This window comes from Trachinotus anak, unplaced genomic scaffold, assembly GCF_046630095.1.
Source record: "Trachinotus anak isolate AG129_WGS33_773 ecotype Australia unplaced genomic scaffold, CSIRO_AGI_Tana_v1 ptg000032l, whole genome shotgun sequence".
Classification (NCBI taxonomy): domain Eukaryota; kingdom Metazoa; phylum Chordata; class Actinopteri; order Carangiformes; family Carangidae; genus Trachinotus; species Trachinotus anak.
In genome coordinates, this window is record NW_027273883.1 from 24,368,991 (window position 1) to 24,386,648 (window position 17,658).

The 17,658-nt window shown below is 40.6% G+C and overlaps 1 protein-coding gene across 1 annotated transcript; it reads left to right on the forward strand.

Moving 5' to 3' along the window:
- The first annotated feature begins 6,373 nt into the window (after positions 1–6,373).
- LOC139613523 (lysosomal-associated transmembrane protein 4B-like) lies at positions 6,374–17,561 on the forward strand. Its single transcript, XM_071470238.1, has 7 exons — positions 6,374–6,634; positions 7,672–7,783; positions 9,648–9,721; positions 10,134–10,256; positions 10,391–10,489; positions 12,237–12,332; positions 16,294–17,561. The coding sequence occupies exons 1-7, from the start codon at positions 6,539–6,541 to the stop codon at positions 16,372–16,374; spliced, it is 681 nt and encodes a 226-aa protein (XP_071326339.1). The 5' UTR covers positions 6,374–6,538; the 3' UTR covers positions 16,375–17,561.
- Positions 17,562–17,658: the final 97 nt, after the last annotated feature.

Sequence of the window (17,658 nt, forward strand, 5' to 3'; positions counted from 1 at the left end):
TAAGCTAACATCAGCATAAGAAACAGTAGTGGATCAGACAGTTTATCTACAGCTGAGGGTTAAACAGCAACACCAGACAACAAGTAGTAAAACAAAACAAAACATCAAAGAACAAACCCCTGCACCAACCACTGTTATGAGTGCTGCACAACAAGAAATAGTAAGTACAACTTAGAATAAACACAGTATTTTCTATGAAGTATATGCATTGTTTCATATGTCCTACACAGAGGCAAACCTGTAATGGAAACTATGCTTAAAAATGTCCCAAAATATAAGATGTGAATATGGGGCTCAGAATTATCCAGTATATACTAAGTCAAGATCAAGGTTTGGGGACATACAGCATATAAAGGGCAGAGGCAGAGAATTCGAGTCTATGACTTTGTTTATCATACTAGTTTAGAAGTGAAAAGGAGGGGCTAAAAGCAGGTTTACTACCCTTTAATTTACAGGCCGGTAATTATGGACTAATTACATAGTAATGTGAAGAAATTCCCAAGAATAAACAGCCAAGTAAAATCAGCAAAATCAGTACAAGCTGTAGTGGTGTAATTACCTGGAGTTGCTGTAAAATATTGGGTAAATACAGAGTAAAACTGAAGCAGAATAAAAAGAGTTGGTTTGTAATTGTATGGGAATTAAATGTTTTATTAAGTACTATAGCCCACATACAGGGTAAGACAGGGTGGTTGCTTCTGTATGGGCAACTATACGCCTACTATACTATCAATAGCATTAATATCTCTTATGGCATTGTGAAGACAGGCTGTTTGCTGGTGATACCAAGTCTCATATTTTAACCATCAGCATGCTGACATTGTTGCTGCCTGAAATAAAGGCAGAATAAGAATGAGAGGCTTCATCCATTTCAACCAGGGTTCATAGCCCTTCGTAGCATGTGGCAGGGTGACAAATAACTCTGTCAACTAGGAAAAATGCCATCCTGGTTTTATTCGATTCTGGTGCTGCCTTCAACTCTGTGGGTCATGACGTCCTTTTAACTCTTCTCAAACTGTGGGTCTGTATTAAGGGTAGATTATTAAACCGGTCTAAATCCTCTCAAACATATTCTAAGTGGCTATAGGTCAGTTTTCCTCTTCCTCTGGCCCTGTCACCTATGGGGTCCATCTTAGGGACAGATCTCTTCTGCCATACTCCCTCTTGAAAACATTAGAAAGTCTAACATCTCCCGTCACTTCTATGCTGATGACTCACAGCTGTACCTCACTCTAAAATCTAAAAGACATTCAAGGCAAATAATTTCCCTCAGCTGAACAGTACACAAAAGAGAAGGTCCACACACTGTTAAGCTCCCAATAAATATTTTATTCTCTTATTCAACAAGATAATGTTGATACAAGAGAGTAAAAGGAGAGGATAGTCTTCTGTGTTAGTCCTTTTATCCATAGTTTACAGCAGCAGCTCAGGTGGTAAAAAGGAAGAAAAACAAATAATGGTTAAAAGACAGACAAAACAAACTTTGAATTAATAAAAAAGTGATATGTATAAACAAGTGTAACTAATGTGTAGCTGATATTACTTTCTCTGCCTTTACATGAAAGACTATGCTAGGTCATTTTTTCTTACAGTCAGAAGCTCATACTCACTTTTTCTGTCCACAGTGAATGGCAGCAGCTCAGGTGGCAGAGTGAGAGAAAAATAAAGAATGGTTAGTGAGACAAATTATCTTAAAGAATTAATAATAATAATATAAGGATAAACAAGTTCTTACAATAACACACATTTCTATCACTGTCTTTATATCATAGACTATAATATAGACTATATAGACACTTTCTTTCCAAGTCAGAAGCTCATACTCATCTTTTCTGTCCTCGGTCAGCTTCGATCGGCTCCAGCTGATCCCTGCTGACATTGGGGCATGGCTGGGGTACACCCTGGACAGGTCGCCAGTCTATCACAGGGCTGACATATAGAGACATACAGTACAACCACTCACGCTCACATTCACACCTATGGGCAATTTAGAGTGGCCAGTTAACCTAAACCTGCATGTTTGGACTGTGGGAGGAAGCCAGAGTACCTTTGTGGCCATATGAAGACGTTTTTAAACCTCAGAGGAAATACATTCAGGTGGTAACATTAGGCAGACTTTACCCAGACTGCCTTTGGGGAGCTTTCTTGGTCACCAGATTCACTGAGGTTTGCTCATATTGTATCCTCTATATTTGCAGAGAAAGTAAAGGTGGTGAGAAAGTAAAGTGCTTTGTCTTCTCCTTGATTTTTCCACATCTTTTTCTTCATCCCTTTGCAGTGCAGGCCTCCTCAGTGCTAACTTTAGTGTTGACATGGGGAGAAATGCAGAAGGCCATGTGCTCCATCCATGCCAGCCTTTTGTTATGGCATTGATGAGCTTCACAGGGAGGACATGACAGCTGGCAGACTGCAGACCTACCAGTAGGAGCCAGTGGTGCTGGGAGAGGGAGTATTATCATTATTATTCTTCATTTTGAATGCACAACCAAGAAAATGGTACAGTCTGCCACACACAAAGGCTACCTGGGGCTTTGCTTGCCCAGTCAGACGCTGGCCAGCCCTCTGGGTTAAAAAGAGTCAAACCATCAACACTGCCAACATATAGAAATGATGGACAGATGCCACCCAGTGCAAGACGCTACCTGTGGTGTCACCAGCCCTGTCAGACGCAATGGCTAGCCCGACAATCATTGGCTCTATCTGGTATATTTTTTTTCTGCTGTTTCCAGAAGGTATGGAAGCCCTGTAGCACATTAGAGTCAGTCTGAGTCGCTGTCATGGTACACCTCGGCCTTTTAGCGGCAGCTTCCTCAAGGTCGCTTTCTTCCCTGTGCTTCTTTGTGGAGGAGCTGAGACCAGATGTTGAAGGAGACACAGGGGCCACTTCCAAAGAGCTACCAACACCAATGGGGGGTGCCTCAATGTTCCCAACTTCCTCATCATCAAGACCAGTAATGTCAATCTCACACTTCTCATCTGAGAAGTCTGAAGCAGCATCAGGAACAGCACCAGGTACAGCACCAGGTACAGCATCAGGTACAGCATGTGGGAAAGCAGGAGTAGCATGCAGGAAACCATAAGGAACAGCATGGGGTAAAGCAGGAGCAGTGTGTGGGAAAGCAGGAGGAACAAGATGTGAAACAATAAAATGAGCAGCATAGGGAGCAGGATAGAAAAGAGGAAAAGGAGCAGCAGGGCCAAGTTGTTGCCTCTCCATCCTAAAGGGTAGTGATGGGAACTGATGAGACAGAGGTCTTTTATTTTCATCCTGGTCATCAGGAGGCCTCTCGGCATCATGGAGTCCATTGTTGAAAGGCCAAAAAAGGCCACCTGAGGGGAGAAAAATATAAAAATGTAACATTCTACATTTGTAAAAAAAAAACAAAAAACAAAAAACAGGCTGAAACAGGAGACATAAGGACCTAAATAATAATGTTTGACATAGATGTAGATTGTGGGTTCACCTACACTAACTGCAGCACACGCATCACGGGCGTCTTGTGATAAGCTCAGTGCTGTTATACTAATTTTACCCTGTTGAAAGCAGCTGATTTGACAGCACAGTTTTGAATGATGACTAGTAATGACAAACATCTGTCGAAAAACATCTGTAGAAAAAAGAAAATCTTCTGGATCTGAGTATTTATGGATCTTGACTCTTGGCTTGACTCAGATACTTTTATCAGCAGCTCCCTTTCTCATATAACTCACTGACACTCATTTAGTTACTGCAAGGTGTCAGGGCCGCCCATCCATTCTGACTGGAGGGCACAGTGTTGAGCTGCAGGCAGGAGGAGAAAACTTGTCTTCTTCTAGTTCAAAGTTTGTAATAATAAGTTGAAGTTGGCTGAGACAAACAGCCACAGAGGAAATATAGGCTATAAAATAAGAACATGTCCACAGTTATGGTCCACAATGATTAATTAGTAAAAGCAGGAATGTGTCCATACACTCATATCATCAGCACCTCAATGTTGTGAGAGAGAACATTTTATAAAACTGTGTGTGCAACACTAAAAGGCTCACAAAAACGTTTTAATTGTAAAGCACACATTAGCATCTCTTGGTGGTTTGTCATGCAGCTCACCATCACCTCCCTCACAACCAAATATACCAAATTTCAATATATATATATATATATATATATATATATATATATATTGGCATTTTTCAAACAAAAAGCCCGGTCGCCATCTTTTCTTTCTACGTTTTCAACGCCAACTTTGGAGAATTTGGTTCAATCAAACGAAAATAACAGTACTTTCAAGTGAATACACAATTGTTAACACATTCCACATCTGTTCCAGGAAGCTGTGCATGGTTTTACTGATTCTGTTAATGTTTTATCTTAATATTCAACATGTTTCATTAATTTAGTGCTAATTTTGTACTGGCATAAAATTAGGGGATGCAGGTGCTCCTCCATTTTCCAGCAGGTGAACTTTGCAGGAAGTTTCTGCAGGTGTCTTATCAGTGTAGTTTTCCATGCTTTGGTCCTCCAGGGAGGTTTCCGGGAGATTTTCCAGGGGAAGAGTTCGACTTTCCAACAGACAGGTTCTGCATCGGGTTAACTCAGGTCAAGTCCCAGTGCATGAGAGGAAGTGGACAGGCCTGCAGCGCCTACGGCACCTCGGTGCAGCGCCACTACTCTGTGGCCGTGACTTGAGAGATGAGTTCGTGGATGAAATATTATCCCATAAATTGTTGGACACCCCAAACAGACCGGTTCAACACTGACTGTCAGGAACTGCAGCAGCTCTCACCATGATGACTCAGAGCACAGTTACATCTGAAAATCAACCGTGCTGGCAGACATGTTGCATCTAGTTGTTTTCTGTGAGTGCGATATTTTCTCTATTTTTTGAAATACAAAAAAAAAACAAACCTTACCTTGCCTTAATTTGGAAAATAGCCTGCATATTTCTTTCAAATGGGTTATTTTGCAGGCGACGCTTTACAGGAGTAAGTGATTACAGCAAACATTCTTGTTACCATGTCCTTATCTGTTCTCATGTTGAAACCACCATCATATATTTCAAAGAAACATATGTGATGAAACTTTACTAATTGAATTATGGGATATCTATGTTGACATCTCCAGCAGTTGCCACAGCTGCTGTTCGCTTTTAGTGAACAACTGTTGCAGTGGCAGCAACTCCTCCTGTCTTACTGGAAGGTAAGACACCCAAACTATCTGGCTATGTGGAGGCAACTGGCTGCTGCTGCGTTTATTTTGGGGACAGCAATGTTGACATGCGGGGGACATGTTATTACCTGCAGACAATGCAATAATACCAAGCAACCCTTTTTATTCTGCCCCAGTTTTACTCTGTAATTACCCAATATTTTACAGTGACTCCTGGTAATTATACTGCTACAACTCGTCATTATCCTGATTTTACATGACTCTTCTTTGCATCGCCAGGTTATCACTGCATAACTAACAGCCTATTTGACTTTTCTTCACATTACTAATTACTATGTACTTACTACATAATTAAGGGGCTGTAAATAACTAGGTTAAGGCAGGCAGTACTGTGGCAACATGCCTGGAGAAGAGGTTACTATTTTTTTTCAGAAGGAGAAAACAGTGCCACGATGCGGTGTAAAGATACACCTGTAATTTCCACAGTGAAGTATTTAAGCCTCTAACTTTCTAGAAATGACAAGTTACGTCATCAGATCTGATCCTATCTAGTCGGTCACATGCTCCGGTGTTTACCATCAGGTGGACGACTGCCAAGTTGGCAGCATTAACAAGAAGTAGACCGGAAGTAGGACGTTTTTGGCCTTTAAAATAATAGCGACGTGTCTTACTGTCGGCTTTCCATTGTGAGGGGTGAAGCCGTCTAAAATATAAGAACATGATCTGAAGAAACAAACATTACATCATTTTTACAGCATTAAAATGTAGTATTATAATTACACAAAATCTGTAATAATAGGCATCCAGAATAAGCTTAGACAAAAATGAACATGTATGTGTGCTGGGATAAGCAGTGAAATAGCCTGTCTGAGGATTTTAAAGCTTTTCTTTTACAAGAGGAAATAAAGCAAATTTCCCAGTGTTCTGTTCATTTTAAGGTGGTTCTTAGACTGCAGGCACTTTCACATGATTGATAACCACCTTAACCTTTTCCCATATTGAGATTTTCTTTTTTTTCTTCTTTCTCTCCCAACTTATAAATTGCATGTAAGTAATGGGATAACGGAGGCAACAGAAGGCTAAACACTTCTCTTAAAACTTCATTGTTATACTTCATACTAAAAAACCGGCAGCACACATCGACTATTGGTGTTTTATTTTGAAACCGGACGTTACACTTCCCCCTGCTGCTTTGACGCGGGCTTCTCGGTTCCGTTAAGCCGTGATAAGTGTCCGGCAGGTCGGGAGCGGTCGGATCCTGTTCGTCAGTCCTCGGTGAAGACCGGCGCTCAGCGGACGTTCCCCGGGGAGCAGGGGTGTCTGTGCTCTGTCCTCTGTACAAACACCGCCGCTGTTTCTAGATGCCCACGCAGTTGAGATAAAGCAGACAAGATGATGATCTCCCCGTGGGACCGCTGGTACTCCACAAGCTGCTGTCTGTGCTGCCATGTCCGCACAGGAACCATCATCCTGGGGGTCTGGTACATGGTGAGCACCGCCTGTGGTTTGTCACTCACTGGATCCATGTAGACATCCAGAAACACCTTCACTAGGGAAAACATCACCTCATCTTCATGTGTGGCAGATTTTATGATTATGCTGGGTGTGTTCCATTAATATACAAATTCTTACTTTGAGTAAAGGGCTGAATTATTTTCGTTAAAGACCATATTGTAGCAGACTTCATCAATTTGTTGTTCTTAAATTACTGAGCTAAAATTGACTTGTAGAGGTCTATAGGACGGGTCTATAGGTGAACATGGACATTATAAGTTTAGGTGGGGTTTTTCCTCCTCCACATTGGCTTTCTAAAATAATTAATTGTGAATTTTTCAGATAAGAAAAAAACTCATAATGTGAACAAATTATTGTGCTAAATGAAATCCAGAAGACTAATGTACCCTCTTTTTTGCACCATTAATTCTTAAGGAATTGACAGTTCTGTTTACTGCACCAGTTTGTTAAACTGAATGTGCAGGAAGGGGTTAATTTAACCAAACACCACATGTGGAAAAATCCTCTCTCTGCTCCCTATGAATAAATTAGCAGTGGGCCTCTTCAGGTAGCAGGTTTTGTGTCATGCTGCCTATTGACTGCAAAGAATTTTCCATTGCATTCACCTGATCAGTGGGGATGTATGAGTCATCTGCATAATGAGCGGCACTAGCCAGACCAAAACAAAGGCTTATGTATGCGCCTGGTCTTCAAACCTTAACCGTAGATTTGTGATTTCATTTATATAGCTGCAGTATTTCTAGGGATAAAGGTTCATTTATCATTATTATATTTCCACAGTCACTGCTTACAGATATGTATTTCCCTTTTTTTCCCCTTTTTTTCTCGCAGCTTATTAAGATGAACCCATTATATACCAGGAGACAGATTTAGAGAGGTTAACATATCAGACTACATTCAGCATCGGCCCTTTTTTATTCTCTTGTTCCACTGTCTCCTACCCATGTTGCCCCTCTGTCTGTCTGTCCATATTGTTGCCTTTATCTGCCCATATGTCCTCTGTCCTTAAGCTCATCAATGCCGTGGTGTTGCTCATCCTGCTCACAGCACTCAGTGATCCTGAGCAGTATCACCTGACCAGCGCTGAGTTGGCTAATGACCTGGATGTCATGGATGATGCCAGTAAGTAGCCCAGAAGGCAGGTGCTTAACAACTTTACAGTAAATGTCACAATTATAGTCTCACGGAGCAATAAATCGGGTTGGAGAGAACAGAATACCAGAGACCCTGTTAATGGATTTGTTATGTTTTGAGTATTGTCATATACTTTGTGATCTTGTTAAACATAATTACATTTAATCAGGTAAACAGCTTGGCTGCATTCTGTAAGAAAACCCCTTTGGCCTCCATAGTGTTTCCATTCTACCTGAAACTAAATCTCTTATAATTGACTGACAGATGACCTGATCGCTGCTTGTGTGGTGGACAGGCTCAACAGGGTTGTCAGCTGACTAACAGGATGATTTATTGTGTTGTTAGAGGGACCTCACACGTTTGTCTAGACGACAGCCAGCACTTCTTTTTAAGTCAAACACCCAAAGCCACAGACATGCAAGCCCAATGTCCATCTGTGCAGGGCATTTGAAAAGCCTTCTTAACAGACCAGGTGTACACTGGAACAGTCGGACTGGAGTGTCAGTGTATGCTGCTGGTAACCTCTGATTGGGAATGACTGTATTGTCCCAGCTCCAAGGTATTAGGGCATCCTATGATCCTTTACAGCAGGCTGGGCCAGCCACTGGCATTAGGAACACACACACACACACACACACACACACACACACTTGTACTTCTATCTTTGTGAGGACACTCATTGACATAATGCATTCCCTAACCCTGACCCTAACCTTAACCTAAACCTAATTCTAACCATAACTCTAAAACCAAGTCTTAACCCTCAACATGTGATTTGAAGGTGTCTCAAAAAGTGAGGACCGGCCAAAATGTCCTCACTTTCCCAAAATGTCCTCACTCTGTTAGTAAAATACTTTTTTGGTCCTTACTATGTAGCAAGTACAAGTACACACACACACACACACACACACACACACACACACACACGAGGAACTAAACATGACTGCTCATGGTGATGAAGACCACTGTAATGTTGTTCAGGTATTTCACCAGTTTTGAATGCTCAGATTTGACAGCAAGCTTAAGTGACAGCTGCTGTGTGGGTTTGTAATTTTTAAACTTCTGTCACTTCATATGGGTTGGTTATATGCTGCTAATTTAGCTGAAAAGTAAATCTAATAATCAAGTAAAATTGATTGTAGACCTTGTATTGTAGATGATTTTCCTGTCAAATAACTCAGCATGTTTTTCATACTGGGCCTTTGTTGACAAAGGCACTAGTTATTATTTTGGTGCATTGCTCAAAAACGTAACTCAGAGCAGCATCAAAGCCTGTGCTGCAGCTAGTTAGGGCATCACATCTCCAAACCAGGACACTGAGCTGTGAGATAGAGAGGATGAAAAAATAAGCCCACCAGGCAATTTCTCTTTTATTATGACTCTGCTCTTGATCATGAAGCCTGAAAGAACGAAATGCTCTTCTAAAAAACAACCTGTTATTAGATGACCAGCTTGACATTTTGGGAAATATATTTGTGATAATGTCCTTCCATTAAATTCCCGCTTTTCCCCAGTGCTACCACGTGTACTGTGACTTTGCCTGGTGCTTTCCTTATGCAACTGAGTGATTAGTTTGGTTATATTGAGTTGATATGAGGTCAGGCTGAGATGAGGCGAATCACAGAGCAGAGGTTAATTCCTCGTCTGGCTGACAGATGCAGCGTGTCATTTATCTTCTGCAGTTTGTTTTCCTCAGATCAGCTGGACCTGATGTTGCAAACATTTTCAGAAATTTGATTTGGAATTGAATGTGTCCCATCCAAAGTGACCTTACAGTCGTGACTGAAATAAACAGTGACTATATAAATCAGTGTAGTTTGCATTTCTAACTCTACTCTTCTTGCTGCTCCAGACATGTGCATCGCCTCAGCCATCTCTCTGCTGATGATTCTTATATGTGGGATGGCAACATATGGTGCATACAAGGTAAACTGATACTTAATGTGATGTTTCTGTTCATTCTTCAACAATTTGGCAGAATAAAAACCAAACACACCGTACAATTATACACTGATTGTGTTAGTCAGATAGGAAATCAGAGAACCTTCAAGTGTTTGTGTGTTCTATTAAATTAATGTTTTTAAAACTTTTTTTTTTAATGTTGCTAGCCTACAGCCATACACACTTACACTCCATCTATTTTTGCAGTCTTTGAAAACATGAAAAATCCAAGTGTCATCCTTCCTGTTTCATCATTTTAAACACACCGTAATCTCCTTGTGACCCAGTTTGAGGATTGACGTCCACAGTGTTGGTTAAAGAGCTCAGCTTGAGTCTCCGCTCTCAGATAAATATATCAGCCTATCCTAAATACCTACAATAAATATCTCTGTTTCAGCTGCGTGCTGCTTGGATCATCCCATTTTTCTGCTACCAAATATTTGACTTTGCTCTCAACACCCTGGTTGCTGTCAGCATTGTGGTTTACCCAAACACAATACAGGACTACCTGCAGCAACTGGTAAGAAACCTCAAGTGTTTTCCTCTTAAAAGTGCAGCCAGTGTCAGTAGTGATACATGACTGCTGCTGCCTGTACTGTCTCTTCAAATGAACCCTGCTGCTTATTGAGTGTTGTTTTTCTGACTCCTGTGCAGCCTGATAACTTCCCCTACAAAGAGGAGATTTCCGCTCTCAGTAATGTGTGCTTGGTCCTCATGGTGTTGCTCTTCATTGGCTGCATTCTCAGCTTCAAGGTAAGTTTTCTACCCTTAATTTACACACTTTTCTCCATAGGTTGAGCAGCACTCATTGTTCTTTTCAGGCCTGCGGGGCTCATATTTGCAGCACATCAAACTTTCTTAAAATAGAGAAGATGTATTATTCAACTTTGTGACACAGGTTGTTTTTTTTTCTTTCTGTTGATCTACGCTCCAACCCTCACCTATAGTCATGAGTAATGGGGTAATGGGTAACTGGGTAATGACTGACAGAACAAGCGCACAAGGTTTTCTCTGTGGGTTGGCTGGACACACCCTTATAGATGGGGTAATGAGCTTGGACATCCGGTGGGAGCTTGGAGTTTAGCCGCTGCGGTCAAAACCCAAGTACAGTATGGGACATCAATGTCTTTTGTTTTTTTTAGCTGCAACAAGAAGGTTATGTTTTCACTTGTGTCTGTTTATTTGTCAGCAGGATTATGCAAAAAATACTGGTAGACTAGTAACTGATTTGCACTAAACTGATGACAGTCCCATCAGAATTAGAAATACTTTGCATGTAGGTTAGCATGTTGACATGCTAAACTAAGATTGTTAATGTGGTAAACTATATCTGCTATATATCAGCTTGTCAGCATTGTCACTGTGAGCATGTACAGCCTTACAGTGCTGCTAGCATTGCTGTAGACTTGGTCTTGTTGGTTTGTAAGGGGTTTGTGTTGTGAAGATCCATGTCAGATACTGTATGTTGTTATGGTCATGATGAAACTTTGGTGACAACCAAAACCATTCTGTATCCAGTAATAACCAATGCTAAGTGTGAGATCCTAAGACAAACTGCCAACAGTTGACAATAAGATGATTTCTATTGCCATGGATAAGTGAGGTCTCAAATTTGGAAACACTATGTAGTGCACTCAGAATCTGTAGCTCAGCGTTGGTGTCTGGGTCATTTTGAACTGATGGAGTGATTCGTTTTGCACAATCAGCATCATTATCACACTTGCAGTGGCCTGTCAGGTGATCTATCCCTGGGTTTCCGAGGAGGCAGTTAAAATAACTGAGCTGTCAGAGCTTTAAAGAGGCTTCTTAATTGGGTTATTGCAGAAGTTAGAGAGCTGAGTCTGGCTTTGGCCTGTGCTAGTGGCTGGATGTAGTAGTTATGTTTGGCTGGGGAATTTCAGTAACAAGTTGCCTGCTCAGAGCCAGATGACTGCTGGATGACAGATGACACTCTAAAGTGATGTATAACCCTCAGATAGACCCTGAAAACAGAGTCTGAATACAGGTGAAAGAATGAATTATAATTTATACTTGATGTGAAGGTCTTCAGTGTTAGTGAGAGTTTCTTTGTGCTGGGATAGGACAGCCTCTTATGAGACTGGGAGGGACGATGTGCGTGTAATCATGATGCCATCTGTGTTTGTATGTGTGCAAAAAATACATTACAGCGATGCAACACTAGCACCACAGCTTCCCTGGGGACAAGATGACCTAATTTTATTTTGGAACACAATAATTTCCATATTAATGTGGAAAAGATGGTTTTCATGAAACTACAATGCTGCAGGAACTGTGCTTGAAAAATGAATGCTTTCAGGTACATAGTTCATATACTGCAAACACCAGCCATGAAGACAGATACAATGAAATAGAAATATTGGCAAATGAATTCATTCATGAAAATAAACAGTGAGTGTCACTGATAGATGATATTAGATTTCAATGATACGCAGTTCAAACTTGTAATCTGTGTTGTTGTTTTCTCTCTGTCTGATGTCAGGCTTACCTCATAGCATGTGTGTGGAACTGCTACAGATATGTGAGCAGCCGGGGTACTTCTGAGATCCTCCTCTATGTTACAACCAATGACACCACGGTAAGTCACTCTGATGATTTTTTCTGTACCATAATAACCAGAGTTTAAAATCAGGTTTTAAACGTTAACACTGTTCATATCAAATAATTGTCATAAATATATAAATTGAATTCCAGTAGGGTCAGTAATTTCCTGAAACAACTGTGCAATTAAGTTTCTTGCAAACTTCAAACAGGAGTAAGTGAATCATTTGTCTGGGACTATTTTCAGCACCGGGTTAATAAACATTTTGTCAAAATAAACTACAGTGTTCATATTCACCGTAATGAAGGAACTTATCACCCAGTGCAACGGCGTGACTCACTGGTGATTTTAAATGGCTTTTTGATAACAGTGGACTTCTATTGCACAGTACAAAATCAGACATCAGTTACACATTTGTTGGTGGGGTCAAATTGTTGGTTTTGGTATTTTCACGGGATTCGTTGACGGTAAGAAACTAGAGAAAATCACTGGACCTATCCTTTAATTTTGCTATCCTCCATGTCATTGTTCAGTTTACTGGGAGGTTGTACAGCACTCAAACAAACCCTGTAGAAAAAAAAATCTAATCTTCTCATTTTTTTCTAGTCAGACCACCTGAGAATATTTATCACATTTTCCTGTGAGCTGTTACTGACGTCTTTGTGAAAAGCTCAATAATTGTCTGAGTTCTCTCACCTCATCAACATGTACATTCCTTGTGTGTAGTTTACAGTTGGACAAATACTTAAGTCAGCATTTACTGTCAGAGAAATATTTTCACAACAGAATTAAATGTCTGACAAGCAAAGCAAACAGTTTACAAGTCAGCTGATATTAATGAAACATGGCAGTGAAGAGGAGAGTATCAGAAAAGAAGTCACACTGTGAATTTGTCCAATATTTTAAACGCTTTACACAAACATTGTTACCATATACACAGTCTTTAAACAATCCTTTATGTCTATATTGTCATCTAGAGATCCAACATAAAACTCTATCTGATCTTGATTTGCTGCTTTTTTCACTTCTTAAGGCAACAAAACAACTTCTGTGGAAAAATGATTCCCTTTCTCAATCCAGACCGCAAATCACTTTTTTTTATCATCTACGTGGGTTTCCTCTGCTCAGGCCAGTCTGGCAGATGTAAAGTCATCATATTGACGGGGGAGGGAAGTTTAAAGCTGGGCTGTCTTACCAGGTAGTTTCATATAGGCTGCAGAGGCACGGATGAATGAGCAGACTTGGACGGAGAGATGAAGCTCCATGCTGGCAAAGCCATTATGATGGTGAGTGAAGCGCAACAGTAGTACAGTGAGCTCTGTGCGATTGTTCTGGGGTCTCCTGTCGGTGTCCTGTTGCCCAGGTCTGGCCTTCGGACCATGACTACACTGCTGCCCACACATGTATTATAACTACTTAAACTTTGACAGAAGGGAGAAGAAAAATGAGGCTGTAAAAACACTAATGACATGTTGTGACTCTCACAAAACGCAGAGCAGTTAAGATGTGAGCAGCTGGCTCCATGAAGACTGATATCTGACCTCGCAGTGCTTTGGGTTTCACAGGTATTTTGAGAAATGGTCAACAGCTTAAGACCCCTCTGAGTGTAACATTCCACACTATTTGACACAATCCACTTCGCTCAGCAGCTTTATACACTGCGTGGCTTTTATGTGATGTTGTGATGTGGTTTTAGGAAACAGAAATGTCCACAGGCTCCTGATGCATAAAACACCTGAGCTCACATATGCTTCACCTCTGTAAATGTGCTTTTCCAGTTAGAGCCAGGCATATTTAATTAGAGGTCCCCACAGTTCACAGGCAGGTTTGAGGCTTTTGGATAACAGCACGCACGGCTGCATATCAGTTATACAGTGGTTAGGTGAAAGGTCCTCTAATGCCTTCCATATGAGCCAGACTCCTGCACATATGGAGAAGTCACTCACACTCACACAGTCAGGTGCTTTATTTGGTATAAAAGGAGCAGTATTAAGTTAAGCTAATAACTGAAACACCTCATAGAACAAAATGAGTATAATTTCTCTTACAGGGACCTACAGGGAAGCATCAACGACCCAGGAAATTACTGAAATTACATTTCTAGAAGCTAAACAGCAACAGCAAAAACGTTCTGTAGGAAATGTAATTGTGACTGGATGATGTCTTCTGTTAATGTAATGAGTTTTGTTGATAATATTCATATTAGGAAAGAAGCCAATACATTGATATGCAGCCTAGTATCCACATACAGCATTGTAGCATACAGCACGTAGGTAAAGATTAGGGAAAGATGTGTTCACATGTAAATAAACACGTGTCTGAAGTCACTGTCAACTTTTTCTGTATGAAACCAGACCACGATCTTTGAAGAACCCTTGACCAAAATGCTTTGGTTGCCTAAACCTAAAACACACAAAGCACTCTGGACAGTTGTGTGCATTGTACACACCGGCCACCTCCTGGTGACTCCACAGCTGTTAACAAATGAAGCGCTACGCTCATACAAAAGCAGCCGAACATAACCTAGCCACTGATTACATTTTCTACAAATCTTATTTGCAATCGCAGGTTAGTTGTATAGAAATTTCATGGAGACAGGGTTGACGTCTGAGACCTTTTGAAATATGCTGCCGGTTTATAATTTTGTTTCCTCACAGTGGGACGTCATCTATCAAAGAACAGGACAGCAGAAACATCTGTCCAACAGGAAGTGAGATTTATTTGTAATGCAGATGTAGAGTCATTAGCCAAATTTAGCAGCAGTGTCCACTTGCCCTACTTTTACTTTCATTGTGAGGGAAAAGTAATGGAAGATGAATGAAATCTGTCCTTGCTCGTTAGACAGTCTGTGTTCAGCTTTAAAACTAAATCTGGATGCTGACGCCTGCTTTGTTTTTTCAGATGACATAGTGTCCTATATCTCATTCATCACCCACTTTCTCTCTATGTTCTACATTTCTTTCTTGTTTTGAAACAGCGTATACCTACACACAATACGCAGAGACAGTCACTGAATGACTAATGACCCAAAATACATCTCTGACCTCTGATCATAATGGACTGTTTGTTTCAGTTTTTGTTGGTCAGCACTGACCTGGTCATTGTTCCCAGAATTAGACCCAAATATAGCAATGGTGCTTTCAGCTACCATGCTGTGCAGACCTGGAATGAGCATCCAGAAGCCCTGACTTCTCTCAGCACCCATTACTTTTACATTAATATTAAAAATCAGTTTGACAATGGGGACAGTAATGTTGACATTCATGGTCCTCGGGCGATGAAGCCTGAGGTTCTATGAGGTCTTGAGGTTCTGAGATCTACAAAGGTTTTTAGTTAAATGTCTTGACAACTTTTTTGAAATTTGGATCTCAAATTCATATCCACATGACTTTTCATCTAACACCATCAGCAGATCAAAATGCATACTTTGTTTTGAATTTTCCCACCAACCTCAGCTGCATTTTGTGCCAGTGGTGTTGGTCTTCTAACCAATACTGTTGAGAAGAATGCATATTTTATAAAAGTAGCTGGTAACTGTAGCTGTTGGATAAATATGGTGGAGTAAACAGGACAGTATTTCTCTCTGTGATCTGTGGAGTAGAAGTAAACAGTGCTTCCTGTTTATCAGTTTGACTGTGTGTAAAATGTTGCATACATAAAAAGTTGCCTTGCCTTACATACTTCAGTTGTACATGTTACATAATCGTATTTGGTTAAAATCCTGCAGTTTAGCCTGTTAGGAAATCATAAGGGTTTCTGTGCCATTTTTCATATTTAATTTAATCCAAAATACTGTTTTTACAGTTAAATTCCTCAGTTTGGAATTGCACCAAAGCCGGTGTAATATTATGCAACTTTAACAAAAACAGACTTGGAGATTGACATAACTATATAATATTACCCTTTGATTTTGACGCTCATTTGCAAAGTCTAGTGAAAGAGCAACTCGACGAGCACCACAAGCAATTTTTTTGTCTTCTGTCCTCTTTATCTTCAGGTGCTGCTACCTCCATACGATGACAGTGTCAGTGTCCCTCCCAAGCAGCCTCCTCCACCCTACATCACTGCTACAGCATGAAAACATTTCCGGGATGCTGCCAGCTGGACCCTCTTGTCAATGAAACCCCAGCAGAATTTATGCACCACACTGCCTCTCTGGTGTACAGTATATTCATGGATATATTGGAGCTACACACACATTACAATACATGCACGCATGCACTGACACATACAAAATCATGTCACACACACATGCACGTGCACACACCACTATCACCACCGTGACCTCTCCCCCCTTCCTGTTACTTATTGGTGAACTCATATTCTTCCTATAACTCTGCTCCCATGTATCTGTCTCTGTAAGTGTAATTCCAGAAATGATTGCATTTTTATTCATTTGAAACTGAGTGAAGTAACTCATGAAAGCACTAGAAGGTTTGATAGATAGAACACATATATTTTTATGCTCTGTGTGTCCCTGTGATAATATTTTGTGAGTCCTTTGATATTCATATTTAACTTATGCACACATGAATGAACAAAAATGTTACTATTACCCACAGTAATGATGAAGAGTCATCATGTGTTTCCTGTTTGTCGTGTCTCTGCTCATGATCAGGGTTGAATTGCCTTCATTCATAACTTTCTCTCTGATGGGCTGCACTTTATAGACCCATGTGTGAAGTGTCACCTTGACTGGAAGTTTTCCCAAAGAAATTAATCTGCCTGTGTTTTGACATGATCATAGAGCAGCCTAGTGTATATCGAACATATCACCTTCTTTTACTGTTTTATCCATCTGCAGACTGGATTGTCGTCTGTTGTAAAAATCAGGAGTGTTGGGCTGTGCTGGTTGGCCCTCCTAACTTTTAAATGTAACTGTGTGTTTCTACTGACCGACCAGAAATGTCTTGAGCTGCTATTTATCTATTTTGAGAGCAGAGAAGTAGCACTGATCTGGAATCAGTTGACTCTTTGAAGTCACTATGAATGAGTTGCTGGAGGGAACCTGTTGCAATGACTCTAGATCGAGCCTCTCCACATTTAGGGGCTCAGTAAATATGGACACCGGTTGTGTTTTTTGAATTAAGCCAACAGGAGCGCCTGGTCTGTGTAAACACATGAGTCTGTTCCACCAGATGCAGTTATATTGGCGAGCTGCTCCCCGGGCACAAAATGTCCTGCAAGGACACAGAAGTCAAACTTGCTGAATGAAAAATAAAGATCTGACATTTATTTGTCTATTAAAATCCAATTTCATTGACAGATGTCTGTGTTTTATTTTGAAGTTGAAGCTTGTGTGTTAACTCAAATGTTTATGTTTCAAGGATCAAGTTGATGCCAATTTAGGTATATGAATGAT

Bases quoted from the DNA above. Each gene is read 5' to 3' on its own strand.
- LOC139613523 (XM_071470238.1), top strand. From the start codon at position 6,539: ATGATGATCTCCCCGTGGGACCGCTGGTACTCCACAAGCTGCTGTCTG. The intron at 6,635-7,671 runs GTGAGCACCGCC...TCTGTCCTTAAG, and splicing joins TCCTGGGGGTCTGGTACATG to CTCATCAATGCCGTGGTGTT. The intron at 12,333-16,293 runs GTAAGTCACTCT...CTTTATCTTCAG, and splicing joins TTACAACCAATGACACCACG to GTGCTGCTACCTCCATACGA.